This window comes from Mytilus galloprovincialis, chromosome 5 (genome assembly GCF_965363235.1).
Source record: "Mytilus galloprovincialis chromosome 5, xbMytGall1.hap1.1, whole genome shotgun sequence".
Lineage (NCBI taxonomy): Eukaryota > Metazoa > Mollusca > Bivalvia > Mytilida > Mytilidae > Mytilus > Mytilus galloprovincialis.
The window spans coordinates 62,976,538-62,988,392 of NC_134842.1; the positions used below are offsets into that span (position 1 = coordinate 62,976,538).

The 11,855-nt window shown below is 31.7% G+C and overlaps 1 protein-coding gene across 1 annotated transcript; it reads right to left on the bottom strand.

Moving 5' to 3' along the window:
* Positions 1–747: 747 nt before the first annotated feature.
* LOC143074635 (uncharacterized) lies at positions 748–7,992 on the bottom strand. The gene is made up of 7 exons (XM_076249996.1): positions 7,694–7,992; positions 6,798–7,082; positions 6,200–6,475; positions 5,275–5,670; positions 4,645–4,761; positions 3,742–3,784; positions 748–1,623 (listed from the first exon to the last, which is right to left on the bottom strand). The coding sequence occupies exons 1-7, from the start codon at positions 7,932–7,934 to the stop codon at positions 1,323–1,325; spliced, it is 1,659 nt and encodes a 552-aa protein (XP_076106111.1). The 5' UTR covers positions 7,935–7,992; the 3' UTR covers positions 748–1,322.
* Positions 7,993–11,855: the final 3,863 nt, after the last annotated feature.

Consider the following 11,855-nt stretch of genomic DNA (forward strand, 5'->3'; position numbering starts at 1 on the left):
GCCATTATTTATATAATTTTCAATGTTCATGCCGTCGAATACCTTCAACACATATTGTTATGTTCACTTTTGAGTGTAGCAACATTGATAATGATTACATTCGTCCTTTTGTATGTAAACTTTTGCATTCATTCATACAGTTTCTAAAAATTTTAAAACGAAAACATGATATCTTAAAACCAAAAATAAAAAGAAAGTTGTTTTTGCTTTGTTAACTTTACACAAAAAGAAAGCGTTTTGTTTCTGGTTATTTTGTTTCTCTTTTTTGATATCAGAGAAAAAATCGAGCTACGAAAATTATACACGATAATTGTTTTAATTTATTCGTTTTTAAGAATAAAACAACGAATTAGTTGGGTTTTTTTGGTATCATAGCCATCAATATTGAAAATTGTCAGTATAGTTTGTTTCAATCCGAAAAAGAAGTACTTAAAAGAAGGCAACGGCCACATTGAAAGGAAAATATTGTCGTATTAACGACTTATTGTGTCGTTACATCGACACCATTTGTCGTAATAAAGACATATTTAATGGTAATAACGACAAACTTTAATAATAAAAAACGACATATGTACACTTTTGTGATTTTTTATCAGAGATTCCCCTTACACTACTACACGTAGCCATACCTTCTATCTTCCATCCAACAACAAATAAACGGAGTAAAAATTACCATTCAAATATAATCAGCTCAATAAATGATTAAAATTACGAAACGCAGGTGTAAATATAAACCCGAAAATAAGGCAATGTTAGCATATCATTTAATTTCATACATTTTTCAAATGGTGCTTAACAAATCATCATGTATACACGCTTGACTTCACGATGTGTGCTGTTCTGTGAATGATATAACAGGTTAGTAATTCTGCAAACGTATTTTGACTACACAGTTCTTGTTAATTAGTTATCTTCAGTTTTGTCCGCGCACCGGTAACTATTGGCTCGATGTTGATATATAAAACGTAATCATTGATACAAGCTTGACTTCATGGGCTGTTCTGTAAAGGACATAACAGGAAAGTAGTGAAACTGCAAACGTATTCATTGGCTTGAGTACAAAGTTGTTGTTAGAAATTATCTTTAAAAAATTATTTATATGCGCACAGGTAACTATTTGTTCATTATTGATATATAAAGTTATAAAAAATTTCTGCAGAGTTTTCAGTTCACATCATTTGTAATGCTTCTAAACTTAAATGTTGCAGCATACCAACTATATTTAGCATTTGAGATAATTTCACGTCTGAAAATTTTAATCGACCGGTCTCTGATTAATGGCGTGTTAGAAGAACATAACAATATTCCTGTACAGGGAACAATTATTTCACAACCTTTAATTTTACAAGTGAATTTGCAGACGTTATATCAGCAGGTATCTCATACTCTGTTGTTGACTGGTAATGATGAGTTTCAGGCTGTGAATTCTCCAGTTCAACGTAGACATTAGGAATACTGTTATATATTTCAATATGACTATTTCTGTCAGATGCATCTGTTGATTCGTCTAATGAGGGAGTGGCGTTGAAGTCATAATTTCGCCATGTAACTGAATTATATGATCTGTCATCAATTTCTTCGTACTGCGACTCATTCTGTATTTCCAGAGATGGATTGTTACCCCTTAAAAATATGAATGTAATATAATATTGAAATTGTTTTTCATGTTTAAGAAAAATTGACAAAAATGTGTAAATAGTGATAACTCATAAGAATATTACACGTTATAGAATTGACTGAAACCGATGTATCACTCAATATGTGATTGACAAAATTATCATTTACTTCAGCTTACAGAAATTAATTATGAAATTTTACTCGTTGATTAAATTATAAATTGTACATATATTTTTTTTTTAATCTGACGGATTTTGTTAGCCATGTGGTATGACTTTCGTTGTCAAATGCTTCCAGTTATTATCGCATGTTTTTCTGTAACGTTATCGCATGGCATTACGAAGTCAATCGGCAACTTCAGGAAAAAAAACGCCTTTGAAATAAGTTTTGATTTAAATACATAACAAAGTAGAACATGTATAAGCAAAACAAAGATTGAGAGATGACTTTCGTTGTCAAATGCTTCCAGTTATTATCGCATGTCTTTCTGTAACGTTATCGCATGGCATTACGAAGTCAATCGGCAACTTCAGGAAAAAAACGCCTTTGAAATAAGTTTTGATTTAAATACATAACAAAGTAGAACATGTATAAGCAAAACAAAGATTGAGAGACAGACACATAATACAGTTAATGCCTTTTTTCAAAGTTTTGAAATAGTCTGTGTCTGTATGTCTTCTGCTGAAGTAAATGATAAAAAAAAATCATAAATATGCGTGTTCATATCCATGATATCAGTCCCTTCATCAACTGTCGTTCATGAGACCATCTCCCAAGAGTTGTGGCTCATTGGCTGATATCATGACTTAAAGCCGATAAAGGGTCCGAATGAAAATAACATGTAATAATCTATTCGTAAATAATTTTACTTAAGATTATATTAAAAACCTTTACATAGATTTTAATTGCTTCTCAAACGTCATATTGACATAATTTGGAACCTTTTTTATCTATTTTTAATATCATGTTCTGTCTAGTTATACCTTTATGATTGAATTTTATTTTTTGCAAAATGTTTTTCTGTTAAATATCTGTTTACAAATCCTTGTAAACTCTTCAGTAATGAACAGAATACAAATCTTAAATTGATTTGGATTGAAAAACATTCTAATCAAAACAAAAACAGTGAATAAGTAAGAACATACTAACAGGCGTTGGCTGAATACAATCACAAGTCCAAACCAAACGGCAATCAATCCAATAGTTCAATAAACTTATGCGTCACAAGCGCTCGTCGTCTTGAGTGTGAAGTTTCATGCAATAACGTTTAACCATAATTAGTTTCTGAGATACGTCGCGACATGTGAAAACCCCCCTTTCTTTAAAAAAAAATCAATAACTCTGAAACAAAATTTTGAATCATCACCAAAAGGTATACAGATCTTGAGAATAATATAACGAAGAAGTGTGTAAAGTCTAAAGCAATAATTATAAATTGCTTTTTGAGATATGACGCGACATGTGAACCCCCTCCCCCTTTTGTTTACAAAAAAAAATCAATAACTCTTAAATAAAATTTTTGAATTACTAAAAAGTATATAGATCTTTAGATTAATATAACTAATAAGTGTGTAAAGTGTCTAAATTTTTAAGCAATAATCATAAATCGTTTTTGAGATACGGTGCCACATGTGACAAAAAAAAACCTGTTTTAGTTAAAATTCATAATGTTTTAATCCAAAAAGTATACAGATCGTTTAAGCATCATAGGAACAACGATGTTTTATTAAGTTTCATGAAAAGTTGTTCTCAAGTTACGATGCAGCATGTGTACGCCAGATAGACGTATGGACAGACAGACAGACAGATGGACAGACTGACGCCGGACATTTGTATACCATAAAATATCCAGTCAAAGATATGACGGGCGTATAAAAAAAACAAGTGTTTTCCGATAAAGTATTGAAAAGGTATTATTAATCACGAATACATGCACATTTAACACATTATTATGTAACTAAATGATTTTTTTGTAGGCATCGTCTAGTTATTTAAGATTAAAAAATATGCTATATATGGTTTCAAAGTAGTTGACTTCACAATTTAGTTGGTGGTGCTCTTTCTTATTATTTATTCACCTGTTGATATATCGGTAGAAACCTATAAATTATTGCTTTATCTCACCTTGTATGTTCACGTTCAGCATTAACACGCATATGTAGTTTTCCTGTAAAAGAGAAACATTTGAATTTCGATAAAATTATCAAACAAAGACTTGATCAGTCTTTTTTTAGAATAGTAAACAGTTATTTTAATTATAAAGTTGTTGGCAGCACATTCGAAAGAGCAACATCTTTTTCCTTACTTACTTTTTGTCTTTTTCTGGGGTTGTCAGTTGAATTATGGGTTTGAATAATCTTTTATACATAAAAGTTATCCTATACAATCCTTTCCCCCTTCTATAAGAATAGAACAAATATCGATAAATTACTACCATTAATATATCTTTCAAACGCCATCACGAGTTGGTTGACCGTTATGGAATAACCGTTTCACAAATGATATCGGATATCTTCCTTACGTCGTAACTACAATCCCCTTCCCTTTCATGAATGTGACCTACCGAATTAGACTATTTACCGGATTTGTAATCACATAAGCAACACGACGGGTGCCACATGTGGAGCAGGATCTGCGTACCCTTCCGGAGCACCTGAGATCACCCCTAGTTTTTGTTGGGGTTCGTGTTGTTTATTCTTTAGTTTTCTCTGTTGTGTCATGTTTACTATTGTTTTTCTGTTTGTCTTTTTCATTTTTAGCCATGGCGTTGTCAGTTTGTTTTAGATTTATGAGTTTGACTGTCCCTTTGGTATCTTTCGTCCCTCTTTCATCCAATACGAAAGATGGATGGTTGAATGTATGGCTGCTTACGTTAAGTTGCAAAACTTACACGCATATAAGGAAAACAATATGTTAATATGACAAATCTTAACCCGCCTTTGTATATAACTGCATCACTGAGTCATTCTCTTACAACTTGCTAGTTAATAAGTAAAACCCGATCCAGTGATACAGATGACAACTTACCTTTTCTCTTGAGGCGTATTCTAACCACGATTATTGCTACAGACAGAGCTATAATTAGTGTTGTTGCGCTACTAATTGATATGTAGATATATAAGTCTTTCACAGCTATGAAATTTCCTGAAAAAATATTTGAAATAAATACATTTAATACATTTTTACAAGCTATCTCTATCGTAAACAAAATATCTGCATGAAAATTGTAAATTTTGGAATTCCAAATAAACCGTCGCAAAATTCATAATGTGTGAAATCAATTTTTTTTTCTGATTTTCGTTAATGACTGAAATCACATCAGACAAAACATAGATATAGGAAGATGTGTTATGAGTGCCAATGAGATAACTCTCCATCCAAGTCACTATTTATTAAAGTAAACCATTATAGGTCAAGGTATGGCCTTCAACACGGAGTCTTGGCTCACACCGAACAGCAAGCTATAACGGGCCCCTAAAATTACAAGTGCAAAACCATTCAAACGGGAAAACCAACGGTCTAATCTATATAAAAATATATGTTTTTAGTGTGCTTAGAAGACACCAAGTTAACTCTGGCATCGTATACACTGCATAAGACATGTGGACTTACATGTTTTCAATTTCATACTTTAAATGTAAGAAAACATGTTTTTACCTTCTGGTTGTCTGTACATTGAGACTGTTGATACCACTGTTTCGGTAAAATCCATATCGGTTGATCCTATCAAACTACTCATCGCTGACCAAACGTTCTCGAATGATCTCTCTACACTATCATATGTGTTCTTAATGTGACAATTTATTTTTAAGGGCCTTCCGTTTGCATTTGCCAACAAGAAATCACTTCGGTAGCCTGAAGTTGAAATATTCTTCTCATAACATATTAAAGTTACGTTTGCAATTTTGATAGTTGATGAGTTGTTTTGTTGTACATGTGTATCATTGATGTACCACTTCACTTCAAATGGAAGGGAGCTTGTGAAAAAGTAAACAGACAATATCCATGTATGTCCCTCTTTTGTCATGTCCGTTGTAGATATTACCGGTCTACCTAAAAAGGACAACATCATGAAAAAAAGCATATCACAAAGTCGAAGGACTATGGATAAATACAGGAAATACGTTAATATATACATTAAAAAAGATCGAATACGTAGGAATGTATAAAAAAGACTTGCGAAATCTAGGAGTCCTTACGCAGATATCTTTACAAAACACATTTAACCAATTCATGTAAGCGACCATTGTAGTGTATTGTTATTTTGTATATATTAATCAATGTATGGAAACCTTTTTTTTTTTTAAATGTACGTATTATATGTAAAAAAAATTCACAAAAATACTGAACTCCGAGGAAAATTCAATCGTAAAGTCCCTCCTCAAATGGCAAAATCAAATGACAAAACACATCAAACGAATGGACAACAACAGTATGTCATATTCATGACTTGGTACAGGCATTTTCAAATGTAGAAAATGGTGGATTGAACCTGCTTTTATCTCGCTCAACTTCTCACTTATATGACAGTCGCATCAAAATCCGTCATATTTACAACGATGCGTGAACAAAAGACGTTTACCATAAACAACCACAACAGATGTCGCAGTAACTTCCGTCTGATTGTATGTCCAAGAACAAACATACTCCCCTGCATCCTGGTAATCACAATATCTGATTGTCCATACTGAAACCTTCGAGGAATCAGGTCCAGAATGAGAACGTATAAACACATTGTTTCGGTAATGTCTCCAGGTGTTGTGCCATATGTAAGTGTCGGTGTTATTGATGCTACAAGTTAGACTTATATCATTTGAGGTATTACAGGGTACCATTGAGTCAACAATAACATCAGGTTCTGAAATATACATTTAAGAAAGAGTAAATCATACGTTATTTTAGTATCAAACTCAAGCTGTGCTTCCTGTTAATAGGAGTATCACTTACGTTTTTATTTTATCAAATGCTCTTAAAAAAATTCTTTCGAGTAAAAAATTCACGATTGTCAATTGTATAAGTCTAAAATTCTAGAATATACTTCGGTATTTAATCAAATACCCAAATATTAAAGCTTCGCGCATTTTCAAAGTAGATGTGTTTGCACTTTGAACAATTTTTACACAAATTAGAGTGTTTTTTTCTTCTTGAAATATGAAATACAACGACTACTTGATAATTACCATACACATAGAGGATGATGAGGATTTCTACACTTCCCTCACTATTTCTAACAAGAGCTTTATATTCATCAATGTGACGTTTCAATGTTGGAAAAATCGTAGAAGTTACTGTAAATTGTCCACTGGTATATTTATTTGTCCAGATACCAAGTTTGCCCCCTGATGATGACATCCATGAAATAGTTGGTGGTGGATAAGAGTCACCATGAAGTGATACATTGGTAATTTTTCCGACTTCTGACAAAAACCTGAATCGACGCTGGTTATAAGGAAATGATGGTTTTCCTGTATAGTAAAGCAGAATGTATCTTTATAATACGAACGACGTGTTAAAGTCATGTATCATTTCTAAACTTTCATGAAAAGTTTATATTTTTAGCTTTTTTCGATAGTCAAGAATACTGTAAACCAACAAATTTTCGCGTGTAGTTTATTTTCCCGACTTTCGCGAGTAGAAAGAAAACACCAATATAAATCTTCGCGATTTATCATTATAATTCTACATCAAGTTACTATGAAAATCGCGAAATGGGCGTAAAAAGACTTTACGTGATTTAAAGTATCTGCGAAAATAAGTTGGTTTACAGCAGTACGGATGCCACCACGAATTGTTCGACTGTCATGGAATATCTGTTTCACAGATGACTACGATCTATCGCCGTACTTTTACATTAAAATGTGTTGTTTTCAAGCAAAGATTACAAAAGAAATGCCGATAGTTTTCCTTTATGTTTGGATAGCCCAACAAAAAATTGTCCCAAGTTACAAGAGAGTTTTATTATTGCAATGTTGGATAGGGCAACAAAGGTTATCATCTCAAAAGAATAATTATCAAATCACAATACTGATAATGATGATAATAATATAATTTAACTAAGATATGGTATTAAGCTTACGTAAAATTGTGAGACTAAAATCAGCAGTCACCGACCGTCCTTTTACGACAGAGGCACATCGATACAATCCATCATCTATTCTGCTAATGTTCTGGATTTGCAAGTTGTATTTGCCAATGGAAACATTTCCAATTATTCTTATTCTGTGTTGTCTTGGTAAATCTGTGTTTATTTGCAAATTTCTTGAATAACTGACAAGATTTTCTGGACCAAACCATAGTACTGAATGGGTTGTGGACATATATGGACATATAAGAGTAATAGATTTTCCATTGTATCCTGTCAATGTGCTTAACGGAATTGAATCTAAAATTGCAAGAAAATGTTCATTTAAATTTATCAACAGCAGTCTTGGTTACAACGTTATCTAGATATAACATTCGTTTTACAAATACTTTCTCAACAGTTGCTTTTTGTATAATTGGAAATCAATATGCTAACTTTTATTTGTATCTCTTGTGATAAAATACGTACGTTTCTTTTTTGTTGCTTTTTTGTTGCTTTTTTGTTAGACTTTTCATGTTCTTTTTTTAAATTTCACCTATATATTGGTTTGATTATACACTTTGTATCTTCGCCTATTCTTACGAACATGCATCTATACAATTTAACCATTACTGATTTTTGATAGGCTTATATTTAACATAGTTTGTATCTGTGAATGTTTATCCTAATCGCCATTAGTAAATGCCAAACGTTATATAAACTATCAGTCTATCATGATTTAAGTATTTAAGCATAAGTACGAACCTCTGCGACGGTAGAACAAAAATGTGCTTCCGCAAATTTGCAGATTGAACATCGTTGTGCTCTCAATGCCTTGATTAAAAACGTAACATGATTTGAACGTTTCAATTCAATAAGGGGGCATTGTTGATCGTAAGAATAGGATAAGTAAAACAAAATTGGATCATTGTCTCACTAGATCTGCTTCCAAAACATAGATGACCATAGCTCAATATCTCACCTGGTAAATTATAAATGATTATAAATATCCTGAGAGGGTTCATCGTGAATATTCCCTGCAAATAAACAATTTTATAATGCATAGCCTTGAAATGTGTCTTAAACTTGTACAACAGAAATATTATCGCTTTAAGAGATAGGGGCTTCTTGTAGCGATTTAAACGCAGAAATCAATCAAATCCATATCTTATACTGAAAATAATTATTCGACCACAAAGTTTTGGAAAACGAACAGATAGTCCGATGACTAATGGTTATTGTGTGACACCGACTGCAATTATTTGAGGGTTCTGAATGGAAAGGGGGCTACACACAGTATGGCAATCAGTCAAATTTACATAGTATTGCCAACATGAACAAAACTATCTTACGGAAAGGATAACAGCAAGATTAGATATTCAATTTTCTGGGTTATGAGTACCAAGATGTTATGATAAGGCCTTTGGCAATTCCGGGCCTGTTAAAGCTTGCTATGCGATATGTGTTTTGCTCGTTGCTGAATGCCGTACTGTGACCTGTTGTTACTTATCTTCTATTCTAAGTCAATTAGTCTCCGGTGGAGAGTTATTAATGACAATTAAACTACATCTTCTTGTTTTTATATCATGAGCGATAACAACTCTATAATTCACTGTTTCCTTTTTTTCTATCTCAATAAAATTTGCACCATGACTGTACCGTGATGGCAATCCGTGATCTTTCTTCGAAAATGATTAACAGGAAAATTTATAAACGAGTTTAGCTTTAATTATAGTCATGTTTTTATCATGACTATACAAAATAGATATAGGAAGATGTGGTAAAAGCGCCTATGAGACAATTCTCCATCCAAGTCACAATTTATAAATGAAAACCATTATAGGTCAATGTACGGTCTTCAACACGGAGCCTAGGCTCACATCGAGCAGCATGCTATAAAGATCCCAAACATAACGTTAGATAAAAAAATGAGAAAAAAAACATGATGAGAAAAAAAAAGAGAAAAGTTAAAACTATTTATTCTAAGGTTGTTACATGCATTATTTTGTTATTAATAATATGGTCTTTTTTTTCAATATATAAAAAACAAATTATAAAGTAAAATACCTTCATGATCTATTCTTCTTTCCGTATAATAGTAAATATTACGGAAATATTATATTGATACATACAAATTATATTTAGATTGTTTTGAATTGGCGGATGTTGTAAAGATTAAATACTACTCAGGCATGTCGCCTTAGTGACACAAATAATTATTGAACCTAAATCACTGTGAAAAACAAGATACTTGACAAATCATGCTAGGATCAATAAAGATAGGTTTGAATGATTAAAACAAAATATTACAGTAATTGCAAATCATGCACAATATGAAATATTCAGAACTAATGTCTTTAATTAAGCTATCGTGGTAGCTACATTAATCTTCTTGTTAATTTTAAAAAAAATCTTCAAATGTTATCACAAGGTTTAATTTTGCTAGTTTAAAAAATAATTCCTAGATTTAACAGAAAGTTCTTTACAAAACTCTTAGTTATTCTCTAGTTACATGTAAATGTTTACATCCTTTTTATCAAAGGTATCACTTTGTGACGAAATAATATCCTTAATTTAGAATTAGGTCGGATTATGATATTTACATGTACATGTGTTATCTATGTTAGGTGTATGGTCAGTTGGATACTAAATAACATCAGTTTGCACGCCGTTCATTTAATGTAAATTTTCTATCAGATATTTCATTTGTTTATGTAAAAAATCATAAGAGAGGAAAACAACAAAACAACAGAAACACTGAAGTGCAACAAAAAACAAACGACAATGCAACACACACAAAAACGAACAAGAAAATACCAACTGCCATTTTCCTGGCTTGGTACAGGACAATGTAAAAACAATGGTTATTTAAACTTGGTGTTGTGGCTAGCCAACCCTCGCGCTCTTATTGGAATGTTAAATATAACACTTAAATCACAAAATGCCATGACAAAAATACAGTACAAATGAATGCAAAAATATTCAGGACAGAGAAATACGTAAATAAACAATACAATAGTACATTTCGAAATGCTAACCACAGAATAAAAACAACATGTAAAATAACGTAGGACAGCACATAAAAACAGCACAACAATACTACGCCTTGTATGTCACACGACTGAATCAACGCCACACAAGTGACGTCACAGGTAAATGTCTACATTAAATTGATATAGTTCAACATCTGGTTGATAAGTATGTTAGTTGATGCATTTCATAACAATTACAAGAATATTACTGTCGAATTGTGTTAATATAAACTCCTATATTAATAATGAATTGTGTTAGTTTAAACTCATCATAGATACCAGAAATTGGTATTTACACCAGACGAGTGTGTCTTCTACAAAAGACTCATTAGTGACGCTCGAATAAAAAAGAGTTAAAAAGGCCAAATAAAGTACAAAGTTGGAGAGCATTGAAGACCAATAATTCCTATATATTTTGCCAAATAAAGTTAAGGTAATCTAATACAAAATGAAGAACTGATCAAACCTAATAGGACATTACATGCTTTAAGCATATTATTAATATAGGATATCTATATCAATATATAATTTTTACATTGTGTCATTGTAAGTGAAGACACACTAGACAAACAACAACGTTTTGAATTAGTTGAGGTATATGTTAATGTATCAAGTTGCTTGAAACTTGAAATTCCCCTAGTAATTTCATTCAGATGTTATCACATGCATGTACAAGTAAAACAACTGCTAAACAATACAAACGTATGCTTATCATATATGTGTACGTGCTAAAAATATTGTAAGATGATTATTCAAACATTTGTCAAACATGACGGAAATCGTATGACTTAAACACAGATAAGAGGTTAAGACTATCATGCGATGACTATATATCTTCCAATAGCGCATGTAAACATAGATTGTGTCTTTGCATTTTTATGAAGCAGAACATAATTTTAAAGTCCATATTTCTGTAAACTCCTTTTCAACTTTATTGGAAATTAAATGCAAATTTGTAAGTACATTATATATATATTGACTTTAAATTGATACAATGTATTTAGATGATTCAATTAGAATGCTTGTTTGATTTAACTTTATTGAATAACCGCTGTTGTTGCTAAATGACATTTTTCTTTTTCTTTTAAACAAATTGTAACAACTCATTAAAGATGCCGCATTGATTGTAAAAGTACCTTTAGTTC